Below are 17638 nucleotides of genomic sequence, written 5' to 3'. Positions count from 1 at the left end.
GGCTTTTTTTAATTAAAATTGTTACATAGAAATGACAGTTAAAAAACAGTTCTAAGTTTGTAGTGAGATTACTTTTAGTGTGGCACTTTGAAACAGAAACATGCATAACAGCAGCTGGAGAAATGGAAAAAGGATGAATATAAGAAACTTAAAGAAACCGTTTTACTGGGTACAGTTGACCACAAAACTGATTTTTTTAAAAACAGTTTTCAGTATAAATTCAGCAACAACTTATTAGGACTAGAATGCTGGGAAATCTCAATATTCATCACAGTGGAGGGTGATAGGTAAGCTTGAACAATCACTTTAGCACAATGTTTCAATAATGAATTGGTTCCTTTGCAAATGGAACAACCCATTCTGAAATCATTAATAAAATGCTCCATGTGTAATGGGAAGTTCCAATGCAGTGCATTACTGTACCTGATCACATATCAAAACCAAGATTTCATGCCATCAATAAAATTCAGTGCTTTTATTATATGATTCCATCAGCATAAAATACACAGCAGCATTTATGCTTAATTTATCAGTTGGAAATCTATTCATGCATAACAACTAAATCCGGTTTTCAAAAGTTCATGCGTCACAACTAAATCCTGCTTAAAAAGTATAGGCCATTAATTGTATAAAAAAACAAAAGATCAGCAGGAGCAAACAGGGAATAGTTCAAGAACTTCAAGGTGACTGGAAATTATGATGCAGATTGTATGACTAAGCCGAAGCTAACCTAGGCAGTGTGTTTGTATTTTTAAATGGGCACTTCCAATTGGTATGACATCAGAAAGTTAGCCCTTGGGTTTTATGTCTAGGCTTAAAATTATTGATCATGGTTAGCCTAGAGACGTGCTCTCCTCCACTGATCTTGTGTTTTTCCCTTTTGGAGAGAACCTGGGTGGCTAAGTAAGTGCAGTATTTGGCAATGCATAAACCCTGCTATTAAATCCCAGATCTTACAATTTGCTGATTTCAGATGGAACAGATATGCAAGTGTCTTGAATTGAGCCAGTGTTGGGTTGGAGTAGGAGGAACTCTGTTTTACATCCCTGATTCCATTCACTGCTTTTTATGCTGTCTGGGCTGCCACGTGACCATCTAGAGGCTAACCATAAGACACACACCCAGGTCTGATCACCCTGCGGTGGGCCTGCCTCGACTGAGGGTGTCTTGTGATAAAAGGCCGAAACACCCAGTGACGTTGAGGTACACAACCGAAGATGTGTTTGAATGGTAGCAACATTACCTAGTGGTCACCCCCAAGAACAACACCAGTCAATTGTAGTGCAAACCTTATGGATTGTAACATCTAGTCCTACTAATCAATCTAAGAGTTAGTACCCCATACCTTTTACTAGTCACTGCCTCGATGAGGGGTGGGAGCTATTCCTCCTTTCACGATTCTGAGAGAGCATCTCGGGTTTTCATCCACATGATGTGGGTCTGGAGAAGGTTCCAAAGTGGGTTTGGGGGGGGGGGGGGGGGGAGGGGAAAGAGGAGTCTAAATAGCAAAATCGATAGTAATGTATAAAAGGCATTTAGAAAAATGAACAGACAGGGAATGGATGTATAAAGATCATGTGCAGTTTAAAATTGGCATCACGATAGTCCTAGATGTCACAGGCTGAAGGGCCTGTTCCTGTATGGTAATGTTGCATGGTGGCTTTTACTAATTGTTGTAAATTTAGAACAAGTCCAGGAGAAGCCTCTTTACTTGGACATTGGAATGGGAATTTTTATGTAGAGTAGCTGAGGCTGAAAGTTGGATAAATGTGAAGGGAAGCTGGTAAATATGTAATAGAGAAGGAATGGTAGCATATGCCGAAGGGGCAGGATGTAGTGGGGCAGGAGCAGAAACACCAGCAAAGACCTGCATGACCAAATGTTCTGCTTTTGTGCTGTGGAATTGAAATGAAACCTTGCCTTGCCTCTCCTCATTTCCTCTGTTGAACAGAGAATGGCAGGAGGTTCAATGGGAACATTCAGAGTGAATTGGGGAAAACTCTTCCCACAGAAGGAAGAATGGTAAACAGAGAACAGAGATTCATGGGATGGGCAAAAAAACCAAAACAAGTGGTGTGGGAGATGCCATGATAAAGCCAGGCAAGGGTCTAAGTGGACTTCTCACAAGAGGGGGTTGAAAGGAGGGGCCAGAGGATAGGTGCACACACGGCAACCCATCTTGTCTATAGTACTCATACATTAATTGGATCGGAATGGAAAATATTTTATTCAACAATTTGAAGAGTCTGGAAATTTATCAGATTGAATTAGAAGGCTGGAACGGGCTCTGACGTCTACACATACAAGACCCTTGCCAGTTATTTGCTTGCCTGATTTCACTTCTCCCAGCCCACGGGGTGTCCTTTTACAAATGTCTATTTTGGGGTTGAAACACTCTTGTGCCAGATGGAGCATGGCGTAGCTGTAGGAGTTTGACCCCACGCAGCCATCGGAAAGCTGGGGGCTGCCGCTCCACTGTACCTTTTCTAGAGGCACTCCAGCCTTTGGCTGCGAGTCTCTGCCATCAGTCTGGCTGCCAGCAAGACGTGCTCTGGCCCACATCTGGGTGCAGATTAGTGGAAGCAGGTTCCATGGCAACGGATTTTATACCATGCAATGGGAAAAGGTACTCATAATCAGGGGAAAATAATTCAAGGACAAGAGATAGGTCTAATTGGATATTAGATGCAAAGGGAATGAGCCTAATTGGAATCTCTAGGAGAACGCTGACTGACATGTAATGGGCTGAACAGCTCTTATGATTCCACAGCAAGCCCTCCACTGACCAGAGGGCAGGGCAATTGCATATCCAAATTGCATATCCAAATAATGTGCAGGCATAATGCCAACAAACTGTGCAAAATGTCACAGCAGCAACATGAAGGGAGCTACAGGCTGGTACCCTGGAGTCAAGTTTCCCAAAGCATACTCCCAGCTGGATGTCCCAGTCACATGCTCTATGTTTCTGATCACTGCAGTTCATAGCGAGGCTGCGTGCAAATGAATTAGCATTGAGAAGAGTCTGTCTTTGGGAAACCAACAGGGAATATTGTGGGGAGCAGTGATGCAATCAGTATTCGGGGATAGATTGGCTAAATTGTCTCCAAATAGCCTGAATCCCCAGCACCCAATTACCAATGAACCCACTGAACATTTCAATTTCAGAGTTGCAGACCTGAAATAAACAGTTAACGGAAGAAAACTGAGGAGATTGACAGCAATAACAGGTCGGTTTAACACCAGTTGCATTTAATCACAGCCCAAAGTTTCAGATATATATATCAAACATACAACAGCTTTGTAATAAAACTCTTTAAAGAAATTCTTATGCAGTGACTTAACACCTTGTCGTTGAGTTTAGTTTAGAGATACAGCATGGAAACAGGCCCTTCGGTAGACTGAGTCCATGCTGACCAGCAATCACCCGTTCAATGTTATCCAACGTTCTCACTCTCTACACACCAAGAGGCAATTTATAGAGGCCAATTAACCCACAAACTCCTGCGAGTTTGGGATGTGGGGGAAAGCAGGGAACACCCTGTTCTCCCACCTCGTGGTCACAGGGAGAATGTCCAAATCGCAGACAGCACCCATAGTCAGGGTTGAACCCGGGTTTCCGGCACTGTGAGTAAACAGGTCCACCAGCACTAATGATATTTAAAAGATAAACTTTTCTTGTCAAAAGTTGGAGTCTTTAAAGATCAGAATCTGAAACCTTACCCTCAATTAAATAATTGGGAATCTCAATGCCTCAGAGACAATGATTATGTGCAAACCACCTTTCAATGACTGGTTTGTTCTCAAACCAACGGTGGTTGAAGAAGGTGATCTGATCGGCAATGTAAGAGCTGCAAAAATCAACCATTCAAATTAATGCTCACCTAAACTATTATCTCCAATGCCCGAAATCTCACCAGTATCTTTAACTCGCAACAGAACAAAGCCTCAGGAGCAAAGTCCACATGTTCTGGCCACAAATTAATATTGTTTCTTACTCCAGCAAGAAAGGCATCTATAATTGCTGCCCACATGACCGGATTGGGTAATAACATAGAGCTGCCGCAGGTCAGTTGCCTCCACTCCAGGTCTCACAGCTTTGTTCCGGAATTAATTTATAGAGAAGAAAGTTATACATCATCTGTGGGATATCAGTGGGCTAAAGGCAGAATGAACCTCATCATTTAGGCCAACTTTCTCTCTGATTTTAGATGAAATAGCTCCGATATAAATATTAGACTCAATTTTTGGGAGCAAAAAACAGAAATTGCAGGTAACAGTCAACAATTCAGGCAGTATTGGTTGCTCTGGCAGTTTGAATTGAAATGTTTATTCCCTTTCTCTTGCCATAGATGCTGCTTGTCCTGATCATTTCCTGGAATTTCGTTTAAGATTTTTTTAAAGTTCAGCGTTTTTTAAATCTTTACTTTTTGGGATTTCTGAATGTTGGATTTCTGTGTTCTTGCAAGCGGTCATGTAGTTAGTTAGTGAATAATATGATTTTAGTGTGTAGCCTAAATCACTGTCTAGAAACACCGCAGAGGAACAATAGGAGATGCAGAACCAATGTTATTCCTCTGGCATGATCTAGAATGAGCAGGATGGGACATACCCTATTGAAGATGCCTGATTTCCAGCAATGGTTAGAATCATACAACATGGAAACAGCCCCTTCAGCCCACCAAGTCCGTAATTAATCTCTCATTTACACTAATCCCCCCCATTTTTTTCTCTCTGCATTCACATCAACAGTCCCCAGATTCTACCACTCAACTACATACAAGGGGTAATTTACAGTAGCTGATTATCCCACCGACCCACTTTTTGGGGGGATATGGATGAAACAAGGGCATCCAACGGAAACCCACAAGGTCACAGGGATACCATGCAAATTTCATGCATACAGCACCAGAGGTTAGATGGAACCCAGATTGCTGAAAGTGCACATCAATGGTTCTACTTGCTGTGCCACCCATGTTATACTCAAACTTGAAAAATTTGAAGACATCAGGCCTTGCGTCTTCCAGACCACTGAGCAAATGGAGCATGATTTTCCCCTCTTATTACCTGCTGGATTTTTCTGCCTCTGCCAGGAGGTTGCGGGTAAGGGGTGGGCTGGAGTGGTGTGTGGCTGTGGAGATTCAATATCATGAGTTTGCCAGAACTGTTGACCTTCTGCTTTATGCTTTTTCTTCAAAATCTGAGTTAGGCCAGATGTCCAGAGCATCTTCAGATAGTGCTAAAATTCACAAAACCTCACAACGTTATAGTGTCATCCATTAACCACAAAACTAGATTCTGCAATGCCAACCCCAGGGGAAGAAAGAAAAATCAGCAACAGCAGATGCTAGAAATCAGTAATAAAATCAGAAAATCATGGAAACACTCAAAGTCAGCTGTGGAGAAAGAAACAGAGTTAACGTTTCAGGTTGGATATCCTCATCTGTTTCTCGTTCCACAGCTGCTGCCTGACTTGTTTATTATTTCGCATATTTTCTTTTTTTAAATTTAACCCCATTAAGAGTCACAGGGAAACAACAATCATTAAATCATGAACTCGAGATCCCTGGCTACACAGAGAGGTAGGGTTACTGTAGTGTTTCCAGCAGGCAAGCATAGCAACTTTAGATAAAGCCACCAGCCACAAGTCATTTAGGAACATGGTGTGGGATTTCTTACGTTCTTGCGAGGACAATGAAAGGCAGGGGCGATAATTGCAGTACTGACTTGGCACTAGTGCATAACTCCTGCTCTGTATAAGGAGGTCCTTTCAGGAAATGATATTCATGTCGCATGCTCACAACCGACACACATGATTTAACATTCAATAGAAAAAAAAAGTCTTAAGCATTCAACCAGCAAATTTCAGAATACAAACATTCGAATATCAAATGGTGATTCTTTTTTTTATGTACAAATTGTCCAAATAATCAACTCAAAACATCTGAATATGAAAAAAAAATCTACTAGTAACAAAATATCCTGCTTCAGGCTGCAGTTAACACTGAAATATTGCACAAATCATCAGAGATAGTTCCGATAATTAACCACCACAAATGTAAAGCACAAATGGCAATGTTTACATTATATCTGTTCAAATGACAATAGATTTTCATAATTCATTGCAACTTTTTTTCTTTGCAAAGGTAAATTCCCTAAAGGGCAGCATTGGGAGCTGAACTCGTGATCCTTGGTTCGGTCAGGTCAATCCTCTCTCCTGAAATAGAGCTTTTGCCAATCAATCCCTTTATATTCATTGCTGCCCTCCTGTTAGACATTATAGTAGGTCTGGCCGAAGTCACATAAGTCGATCACACTGATTTTCAAAAGGTAGCAGGTGATTAACTTGCAAACAAATCTATAGACTTGGAGCAATCCATACAAAGCTGCAGCAATCAGACAAACCTGCGATCGCCTGCCCTGTTCATAAACGGACAATACTCTCCTCAACCAACACAACTCTCTCCAAACAAGGTCCAACCCATTAAGTGTTCTGAAAGCCTCCGCACAAGCAGAGTTGTTGGTTTGCAAAGTACTGCGTCATCCGTAATTATAACCTACCATTGAAGTATCAGAATATCTAAATTTAAAACCCCCTTACTGATCGGAACGGTTGTACACATGATGAACATCGACTCTGCAGTGCAGTGCAGTGCATGATGAGAGTCACCCACAGCGGCCTACCAGACTTCTGCTCTTCTTGGTCCTCTGCTTGTTTGGCCGAAGGCTGATCACCTCGCCGCCATTTATCGTGCTTGAGTTCTGGCCAGAATGACTGCCGCCAGCTGTGTTAAATACTCCTGCGGGAAAGAGAGGAATTTCAGCAGTTGATTGTGTTATGCCGTGTAGCGTTGTCAATTATTGTGCTTTCACTTTGTGCAAGTCATTAACTCTTCCTTTGAATTACACTATACTTGGGTAGAATACCAAGAGGAAAACTCCTCCTCAAACCTGCTCCCAAACTGTACAAGAAGTCTTTTGTAAAAGAGGACACTACTTCATTCTCCACTCCACTCTCCCCCATAATCTTCTCCGAAATTCATCATGAGAATGAATAATTTCCAAATTCCCAGCGAGACCAGAATCTCCTCAAAATTAACTGTTCCCACTGTCAGCCCAACTCCAGCCAAATGCCTGGCCCAGGCCCCATGCCTGTCAAGATCAGGCAATCAGTGCAAAACACAACACTTTCCCATCCTCCTACCAGAGCAACAGTCTCCGCTAACATTGCTAAGATATCTGAAGTTGCTTGTTGTCTCCATCTCTACCCCGGCAGAGCAGCAAGCCACAAGACTGTTTCCACAGTTGCACACTCAAGACTGACGGTGTGGGCGTGTGGAGGATATTTTTTTAAACATCAGCAGTGCATTTTCCAGTTTCAAATCGCATTCTTCCACCAGATGCTTTCTAAATCCTGTTATCTCTGCTCCCATTTAAACAGAGCCTGAATTTCATTCATGGCTTAATGGGTAGCAACCCCACAATGTAAACGTCTTGAGCACCACAATGTAGGCTGATGGTACAAATGCAGTACCGGCAGAATGTTGTAAGCTAGCCATTAGTCTGTCAGAATTAGCATAAAATATCCAATTTATATTGCTCGCAAATCTCATACAAATTAAGGCAATTAGAAGACAGCTTCAGCAGAGATGCACCATGGAGTATATCTTGGCCACTGCTCTAAAACAGTTTTTCGCTGTGAAAAATTTACATAGATCTAAACCATCGTTTGCCCAAAGGGGAATGGAAGGACAATGACCCACATACAATCCAAAATATTTGCCAGAAGTGTATTGAGGCTTCCGTTTGGTGGATAGACACAAAAACTAGGTTGTTCTCCAAGCAGCAGAGAAGCTTAATAGATGCTTTGATAGTGATGTTCAATTCAGGAAAGATGCTTTTGCAGCAATTCAGTGGCAAGATTGCTATTAAACATCAGGCACGCATGTGTGATGGATAGCACAGGACATGGCCTGTGGTTACAATCTGTAAAAGTGAAGGCTGACGGGCAGATTTAATGGTAAATTTTAAAAGACAACTGGATACAAGCTCAGAAACAAAATGACAAACACGCAGTTCTTGTGAAATAGCAGTGCAGGGGACAAAATTGATAACTCAATCAAGTACTATGGACAAAATTACTTCCTCTTGCAAGTAATAATTGTTATTCTAAATGATTCGGAAGGAAACTAGTAACTGGAGAGGCTCGGAATGAAAGGTTCAAAAGCATAAGAGCATGGGAGCTAATAAACGTGTCAATAAAAGCAATCAAGTAGAGAGAATTAGGATACAATCTGGAAAATCTTTTCTCTAAACTTTTGGTTATCCCAGTCTCAGATGGGTGCCTTCTTGTCAATGGATGTCTTGAACAATATGGAAATAGTTAGAGTAGACATACATACTATATTTGAATTGCAATTCCCGATGAAAATCTTTTCTCTAGACTTTTAGTTATCCCAGTCTCAGACGGGTGCCTCCTTATCAATGGATGTCTTGGACAGTTCGGATGAATGTAACACTTCAGATTGTCAGTATTTAAATCACAATTCTTTGTTATTTTTATATGTAATACATATGTTTAAGAAGCAGCAGCTTAAGAAGAGGCACTGTGTACCGATGCGATTGCTTGTTTTGTGCACTTGTTCTTCTTCAGTGCTTTGCTGTTTCAGTCGTTGAAGGTACTTCTCAGCCAGGTACTTGAAAACTGTAGAGACAGAGGAATTTGAGCTTGAACCGTACCACAATCATAGGGATACATTTTGAAGTCATATCTGAGTACGATGCACATGATTCTGGCATGCTTTTGTTTAGAGTCCATTTCCCCTCGAGAAACAATAGACACAAGAAGCTGGAGTAACTCAGCGGGACAGGCAGCATCTCTGGAGAGAAGGTATGGGTGACGTTTTGGGTTGAGACCCTTCTTCAGACTGTACTCACCTCGAGAAACAGATTGTTTTTGCACAAAATGTGTAAAAAATGTTACCAATGTCAAGAACCATTGAATTTAAACCATTCGAATCATAGAGACTAGTATGTAAGCCAGTCCTATTTGCCCCATGTCCTTCTAAACCTTTGTATCAATAGACAATGGGTGCAGGAGGAGGCCATTCGGCCCTTCGAGCCAGCACCGCCATTCAATGTGATCATGGCTGATCATTCTCAATCAGTACCCCGTTCCTGCCTTCTCCCCATACCCCCTGACTCCGCTATCCTTAAGAGCTCTATCAAGCTCTCTCTTGAATGCATTCAGAGAATTGACCTCCACTGCCTTCTGAGGCAGAGAATTCCACAGATTCACAACTCTCTGACTGAAAAAGTTTTTCCTCATCAGTTCTAAATGGCCTACCCCTTATTCTTAAACTGTGGCCCCTTGTTCTGGACTCCCCCAACATTGGGAACATGCTTCCTGCCTCTAACGTGTCCAACCCCTTAATAATCTTATACGTTTCGATAAGATCTCCTCTCATCCTTTTAAATTCCAGTGTATACAAGCCTAGTCGCTCCAGTCTTTCAACATATGATAGTCCCGCCATTCCGGGAATTAACCTAAGAAACCTACGCTGCATGCCCTCAATAGCAAGAATATCCTTCCTGAAATTTGGAGACCAAAACTGCACACAGTACTCCAGGTGCGGTCTCACTAGGGCCCTGTACAACTGCAGAAGGACTTCTTTGCTTTTATACTCAACTCCTCTTGTTATGAAGGACCAACATTCCATTGGCTTTCTTCACTGCCTGCTGTACCTGCATGCTTCCTTTCAGTGACTGATGCACTAAGACACCCAGATCTCGTTGTACGTCCCCTGTTCCTAACTTGACACCATTCAGATAATACTCTGCCTTCCTATTCTTACCACCAAAGTGGATAACCTCACACTTATCCACATTAAACTGCATCTGCCATGCATCCGCCCATTCACACAACCTGTCCAAGTCACCCTGCAACCTCATAGCATCTTCCTCACAGTTCACACTACCACCCAGCTTTGTATCATCTGCAAATTTGTTAATGGTACTTTTAATCCCTTCATCCAAGTCATTAATGTATATTGTAAATAGCTGCGGTCCCAGCACCGAGCCTTGCGGTACCCCACTAGTTACTGCCTGCCATTCTGAAAGGGACCCATTTATCCCCACTCTTTGTTTTCTGTCTGTCAACCAATTTTCTATCCATGTCAGTACCCCACCTCCAATACCATGAGCTCTAATTTTGCCCACTAATCTCCTATGTGGAACCTTGTCAAAGGCTTTCTGAAACTCAAGGTACACCACATCCACCGGCTCTCCCCTGTCAATTTTCCTGGTTACATCCTGGTATCCATGTTTCTGTTTAAATGTTGTTACTGTGCTTACCTCAATTACTTCCTCTGAAGGAAATTAAAGTTTATAAAGTTAGAATAAAGATATTGTAATAGCATTCCGAAAGAAAAGATGCACAATGCACTCAATAATGCAAACTTCACATTTTATAAGTATATGCTACCAATCCACTTTGCTCAAAGCCTCCAGAAGGCAATTGTAGAGTTTAGAGGTGAAACAAATAAAGTCACTGACACCATTGAAAAAATGAAGGAAATTGGTGAGATAAAAGAATCCAGAGTTATGGAGAGCCTACGGGGATGGGGACAGGTGAGGCCTAGGAGAAATCAGAAAGCATGACCCTATACATCATCTGTGTGATATAATCTATAAACTAATGTGAACAAACTCATAGTAACCATAGATAGACACTATATGCTAGAGTAACTTCAGGTGACAGGTGATGTTTCAGGTCAGAACCATTCTTCAAACGTCTTCTTCAGGTCTGAAGAAGGGCTCCGACCTTAAACCTCACTTGCTAAATGTTCTCCAAGGATGCTGTCTGATGTGACAAGTTACTCTCGAGCATTTTGTGCCCATCTAAGGTTATTATAAGTTTGCTTATATTAATTATAGATTACATCACACAGGTGATATCTATCTTTGGTATAAATTAGCATCTGCAATTCTTTGTTATCTCATAATAACCCAAAGAAGGCCATGTTTTTAATTACAAACCATAAAATTGATGGAATCCAACAGAAAGCAAGCATCTGCAATTCGTTGTTATCTCATAATAATACAGCTATATTCTTAATTACAAACCAAAAATTGATGGAACACCAACACAACGCAAGGTTAGATGGAAAAGGTCCACAAGATAACTCACCTTCATTCACATTCAAATCCTCCTTCACAGATGTCCGATAAAACCTATGTTTCAGTCTTTTGGCAAGACCCTCTGCTTCTTCACTGCATTTCAAATCAAAAGTCAAACACATCTTGGCATACATAGTTTTGAAGATAAATTTGAGTACTTTATCATTCTGACATTAATGTGCATTAAATTACCCTCATTCTCTAAATGTAATCCCCACTGCATCATTTGTTGCCCTTCCACTGCTAAGATTTTTTACAAGGGATAAGAACACAAACACAAGACAAATACACAGAAGCAAGTGGAAATCTAGAACTCTCCCCCAAAACTACATTGTGGCTAGCAGTTAAATGCAAATTTGAAAACTGAGATTGGTACATTTTTGTTAGGCAATTACAAGTTTAAAATGAGCAGGAGAGGCAAGGATGTTCTAGGATCTGCCACCTGATGCTTAGTAGCTAATAGCTGCATGCTTTGCCTTGTGGGATGGGTGAAGAATCTACACACATGATCGATAGATCCCATGACGATACGAAGGAGCAGCTATGGGAACACGTAGGAAGCAAGTTGAGATGACAGGCTAGGTCAAGCACAGCCAGATCCAATGGTTTCCCGGTACCTAGGAATACTCTGGGTCTGCGTGGAATGTGCATTGTTCATAACTATATTGCATTTGTGCAATCACTTTATACGTTTCTTTCTTCCACTTGCACACACTAATGACCTCAGGTTTCAGTTGAAGAACTCAACCTCTGGCAGACTAATCTTTGGAATGGAGGCTGTGGGAGAGGAGGGGGAGAGAGGAGAGGAGGGGAGGGGAGAGGAGGGGGGGGGGAGAGGAGGGGAGGGGGAGAGGAGGGGAGGGGGAGAGGAGGGGAGGGGGAGAGGAGGGGAGGGGGAGAGGAGGGGAGGGGAGGGGGAGAGGAGGGGAGAGAGGAGATGAGGGGAGGGGGGAGAGAGATGAGGAGGAGAGGAGGGAGGGGGAGAGGAGGGGGAGAGGAGGGAGGGGGAGAGGAGGGAGGGGGGAGAGGAGGGAGGGGGGAGAGGAGGGAGGGGGGAGAGGAGGAAGGGAGGAGAGAGGAGGGAGGGGAGAGGAGGGAGGGGGAGAGGAGGGAGGGGGAGAGGAGGGAGGGGGGAGAGGAGGGAGGGGGGAGAGGAGGGAGGGGGAGAGGGGGGAGAGGAAGGGAGGGTTGAGAGGAGGGGAGGGTTGAGAGGAGGGGAGGGTTGAGAGGAGGGGAGGGTTGAGAGGAGGGGAGGGTTGAGAGGAGGGGAGGGGAGGGTTGAGAGGAGGGGAGGGTTGAGGGGAGGGGAGCTCCAATGCAGGAGAGGTTTGGGCCCAACGGGTCCACTTGGTCTAGTATATATAAACATAGCACATAAAGTAAGGAAATTTGTGTTTGGTAGATTATTTCTTTGTTGTAACAATGCTTCTTGGCAATAAATCTTATACCGTTGGAAAGCCTGTTTATTTCCCTTTTAAATGGTGCCACATTTGTAAGGAACATGCATTTGTGGGATGAGCAGCAGAGCTGAGTATATGGGTTGCGCCCATGAAAAATCTGCCAAATCTTCTCTGCCAATGCCAAACAGCTTATTCTGCTGTTGCTATTGACTCTTGTTTTGAGCTTCTGGTACCCCCAGGTGCTGACAAGAATGGGATGCCATCCCACAACAGTGTGTGACCAGGCTGGTGACCAGCATGAGGAGGAGGTGCCAGGCTGTTATGGCTGTGTATGGTTCTTCCACACGCTACTGTGGCTCCTGTTTATTAAATGAATAAATTGTTAAATTGCCAATATGTCTTGTTTCTTCAGACTTCAATCATCCAATCCACCAAACAACACCGAACAAGAGTCAATGGCAGAATAAGCTGTTTGGCATTGGCAGAGAAGATTTGGCAGATTTTTCATGGGCGCAACCCACATACTCAGCTCTGCTGCTCATCCCACAAATGCATGTTCCTTACAAATGTGGCACCATTTAAAAGGGAAATAAACAGGCTTTCCAACGGTATAAGATTTATTGCCAAGAAGCATTGTTACAACAAAGAAATAATCTACCAAACACAAATGTCCTTACGTTTTGTGCTATGTTTATATATATAGATATTTCAAATGTGTGATACTATTTACAATGCAAGTTAACTAGTTACATACATACTTTTTAAGTACAGTTTCGTCCAGGAGGTCTATTTTATTCTGTACCAGTACAGTTGGGATATCTCCGACTTCAGCCTCAACCTTCTCCTTCCAACTTGAGATAGCCTCGAACGACTCTCTATCAGTAGTGGAGAACACCAGCACACATGCCTGAGCACCTGTGACCAATTACCAAAGCGATCAAATTAAAATTGTAACTGATCTCATCTTTGACACATATTATAAATTTACAATCGGCATTTTGATTTTTTTTTCCACTGCAGTTATCCTACAATATTATGTTAAGAATTACATTACGTTTCCAAAATAATCACCACCTTGCATCATAGACAATAGACAATAGGTGCAGGAGTAGGCCATTCAGCCCTTCGAGCCAGCACCGCCATTCAATGCGATCATGGCTGATCACTCTCAATCAGTACCCCGTTCCTGCCTTCTCCCCATACCCCCTCACTCCGCTATCCTTAAGAGCTCTATCCAGCTCTCTCTTGAAAGCATCCAACGAACTGGCCTCCACTGCCTTCTGAGGCAGAGAATTCCACACCTTCATCATACAAGAATATCTCCCATAATTTTAGTTTACTTCAGTTTAGAGACACAGCGCAGAAACAGGCTCTTCGGCCCTCCGAGTCCACATCGCCCAGCGATCCCCGCACATTAACACTACACTACACTAGGGACATTTTTTACATCTATACCAAGCCAATTAACTAACAAACCTATACGTCTTTTGAGTGTGGGAAGAATCTGAAGTTCTCAGAGAAAACCCACGCAGGTCACGGGGAGAAAGTACAAACTCCGTACAGACATTACCCGTAGCCAGGATCAAACCCGCGTCTCTGGCGCTGTAAACGCTGTAAGACAGCAACTCTACCGATGTGTCACCGTGCCACATAATATCCCATGGCACTTCAAAGTGAATTATCTTTTGAAATGGAGTCACATAAATAAAAGATCAATGAGGAAAAAGTTTGTCAAGGAGGTATTGTAAAAGAGGAAGAGAAGGTAGAGGCAGTATGGGAAGAAAATTCCATAGCACAGGGCTTTTGACAGTAAAGCAGTAAACCAACCTTGAAGCCATTAAATTCCTGGATGGTTGCACAATGAGAATTGCAGATTTGTTGGAGAGTTATTGGACAAAAAGAAAAGAGAAAGTAATTTAAAAAAAAAATGTTTCTGGGGAAGCGTGGAAATAATGGAGAGAAGCTGGGTGGTAATCAATTTACAGAAATGGAGTTGAGGGAGCAGGAACCTGTTCGCATACGCAACCTCAGGGAAGGAACAAAGGATATACGAGATAAATCATTGAAAGATGCAGATATTGTGCTAGAGTTGGGTGGAGCCTTTGTAATTTGGTTCAGTACATTGGCAAAAGGAAGGTGCAAGCGAAGCCAAACAGATGGTTTCAATTTTTGTGAGAAAATAGTCCCCCTGAACTTGTGGGGAGGGTGTGGTGGGAATGATGGAAGAGAGGGGGAAGAAGGACCAGACGATAATCTGCAGCAGAGAAAATAAACTGTACGCTACCTTTCAAGATACTACTGGAACAGTGAGCAGTTCTGGCAGACAAGAACAGGGCTTTACTGGCAGTAGATGGCTAAAGCAGCTGTGCAGCACATCTGTTTGTGTCCCCTGGACTCATGGGAATGTAGATGTAAACTCCACGAGGAGGACGGGGAGGGGAGGACCTGTAATAGGGACTAGATCAAAGATGGAGGCACCTATCACTCAGTGTGGGGGACGATCCCTGCACAATAGAAACACCAATATTTTTCTCACTAATCTTGCTTCACCACAGTCTTCCAGTGTTCCAGTCTTCCGAAGCACAAATTACTAATTCATGTCAGTACAGGGTTTTTCTAAAACTTCACACAGGAGCAGGAAAAAATCTAAATCTACTGGTAGAATTCAAATCTGCATATTATCAACTGTATGATAATCATTTTTAACCGTAAGAATTAGAGAGAGTGTGAGTACGTGTGAAAGAGATAAAGAAAAAATAAACAATTTATTTCAATATTGAAATTAGTAGTCTTAACCCACTGGTGCAAATCTTTTTTTACAGTGTTTACTGTGCTTTGGCTCATTTTATTGAATCCATGTATTTTGTTGTGCAGATGGATCCATTCTTCGAGCCATATGCTGCATTAACAGAAGGATATGCTGTTGCCAGCTATGGCGATATACTATAATCAACCTGAACTATGCATTAAAACATGTCCTTTTATGTGAACGTTTAGATTCAGTCAAAAATATATTCACAAAATGTTCATGATTAATCAGGATTCTATTAATAGGGTTGAATACACACATCAAATAACACACCACTCAAGAACTGGAATTGGTATCCGCTTACAAACAATTCCTATTAAGGCCAACTAGACTCACCTCTATAATAGGCTTTTGTTATGGCATCAAATTCCTCCTGGCCTGCTGTATCCCATAACATTAATCTGACATCCTCTTCATTAACTCTGAAAGATAAATGCAACACTTGAGATCTAATCATGTGTCTTCAAACCCCTGAAATTAGATGGTAACTGTGTCCATGTGAACATTTAACGGAGCCTCTATTTAGTCTAACCATGCTTAATTACAGATGGTGTTGTATGATGAAGACCACAGCTGTTTGGCACCAAGAAGAATAGCCTTTACAGATACTCGACTGCTATTTTGTGATTGCCTTCTTTAGCTTGCTTCAATTTGTTGACCTTATCCATTTTAAATGGCCTTTTTCCTCATAGATACTTCAACACAATTATTCTTGAACCCAGAAGATAGGAGATGTGCATTAGCAATCCAAATGAATCTCTCCTCACTGTCCCTTATGCAGTTCGCCCAGACATCTTCCACTCTACACGGTGACTTGCTGAAACAGAAATAGCACTTCCATCATTACATTTCACAGCTTATGAGTTTGGTCGAGTCAGGGCTATCAATCAAAAGGCCGTGGGTATTAGGATCACATCTATCATGTAAGGGACAATTTAACTTTTTCTTAGAAAAGGGACTGGCACTGATCAAAGGGGTTCTCTTGATGCGCAGGGCAGCCGCCTTTCCCAAACATACACCATCAAAAAATACAAGCATTTGATGTGAAAGCTTGCAGTTCATGAACTATTGTCATATTTTCCATGAGTTACAACATTCAGTTGGGGGATTTCGATATATGGACATGAGGGTCCTTCTATTGGAACATGCTATGTTTAAAATAGAATGGAATGCCTTGGTGAATTGAATGGGTAGATAGAGCTGTAAATCAATTTAAAGGATTTGGGCACAAGATTTAAAACTGAAGGAAAGACAACAGAATTGAAAAGATATCAGGAGGCCACAGTCACGATAAGCAGGGTACCACAAGAAAGAATAATTCTTCAATAAATAAAGCCAATTCAAGGAAAAGTGGTGGAAAGTTAAAATTAAAGATGCTGCATCTCATCAAAGTGCATACATTTTTCATATGTGCACAAGTAGTAAAATCAGGAACTGCAGATGCTGGTTTACAAAAAAAGACAACGTGCTGGAGTAACTCAGTGCTATTGTAATGTCAGCTTTGAGTGACTTAGACAGATAACCCTCGTTACAACGGACCATAGGAGGGAGGTGGGGATGGTGTCCGTTATTGCCAATTGTCCGCTATAACCGAGTAAGAGATTCAATAGACAATAGGTGCAGGAGTAGGCCATTCGGCCCTTCGAGTCAGCACCACCATTCAATGTGATCATGGCTGATCATTCTCATTCAGTACCCCGTTCCTGCCTTCTCCCCTTACCCCGCTATCCTTAAGAGCTCTATCTAGCTCTCTCTTGAATGCATTCAGAGAATTGGCCTCCACTGCCTTCTGAGGCAGAGAATTCCACAGATTTACAACTCTCTGACTGAAAATGTTTTTCCTCATCTCCGTTCTAAATGGCCTACCCCTTATTCTTAAACTGTGGCCCCTGGTTCTGGACTCCCCCAACATTGGGATCATGTTTCCTGCCTCTAACGTGTCCAACCCCTTAATAATCTTATGTTATATAATCTTATATTCGCTCTAACCACTTAGCGGTCAGTCCGTTAGTCAAATACAAAGTTCTTTTTAACAGCTAAAATTTATTTTTGTTGCAAACTAAAAATACTAAAGGCTGTTTGTTACATTTTTCAATAGAGTATCATTGCACAAGTGTTCATCGAAGCAATTGCTTGCTAATTTCTACGACCTCCTGCAGTGTAACTGGCAGCCCGTGTTCTTAAAGAGACAGTGGTGTCTGATTACTGTGGGGACGCTCCGTCTGTGATAACCAAAATCAGTTATAAAGAGATC

The 17638-nt window shown here is 42.2% G+C and overlaps 1 protein-coding gene across 6 annotated transcripts in view; it reads right to left on the bottom strand.

The window, feature by feature from the left end:
• rab23 (RAB23, member RAS oncogene family) overlaps positions 1-17638 on the bottom strand; it is a 28761-nt gene continuing 11123 nt past the window's right edge. For all 6 annotated transcript variants that reach the window (XM_078399022.1, XM_078399023.1, XM_078399024.1 and 3 more), the window contains 5 exons: positions 15721-15806; positions 13334-13490; positions 11186-11268; positions 8612-8701; positions 1-6797 (listed from right to left, as the gene is read on the bottom strand). In XM_078399022.1, coding sequence (XP_078255148.1) covers positions 6664-6797; positions 8612-8701; positions 11186-11268; positions 13334-13490; positions 15721-15806 — 550 coding nt within the window. In that variant the 3' untranslated portion in view covers positions 1-6663. The remainder of the gene's footprint in view (positions 6798-8611; positions 8702-11185; positions 11269-13333; positions 13491-15720; positions 15807-17638) is intronic.

Source organism: Rhinoraja longicauda, chromosome 5 (genome assembly GCF_053455715.1).
Source record: "Rhinoraja longicauda isolate Sanriku21f chromosome 5, sRhiLon1.1, whole genome shotgun sequence".
NCBI lineage: Eukaryota > Metazoa > Chordata > Chondrichthyes > Rajiformes > Arhynchobatidae > Rhinoraja > Rhinoraja longicauda.
The sequence above is the reverse complement of the archived record's forward strand: the minus strand, read 5'-3'. Positions and strand labels throughout refer to the sequence as shown.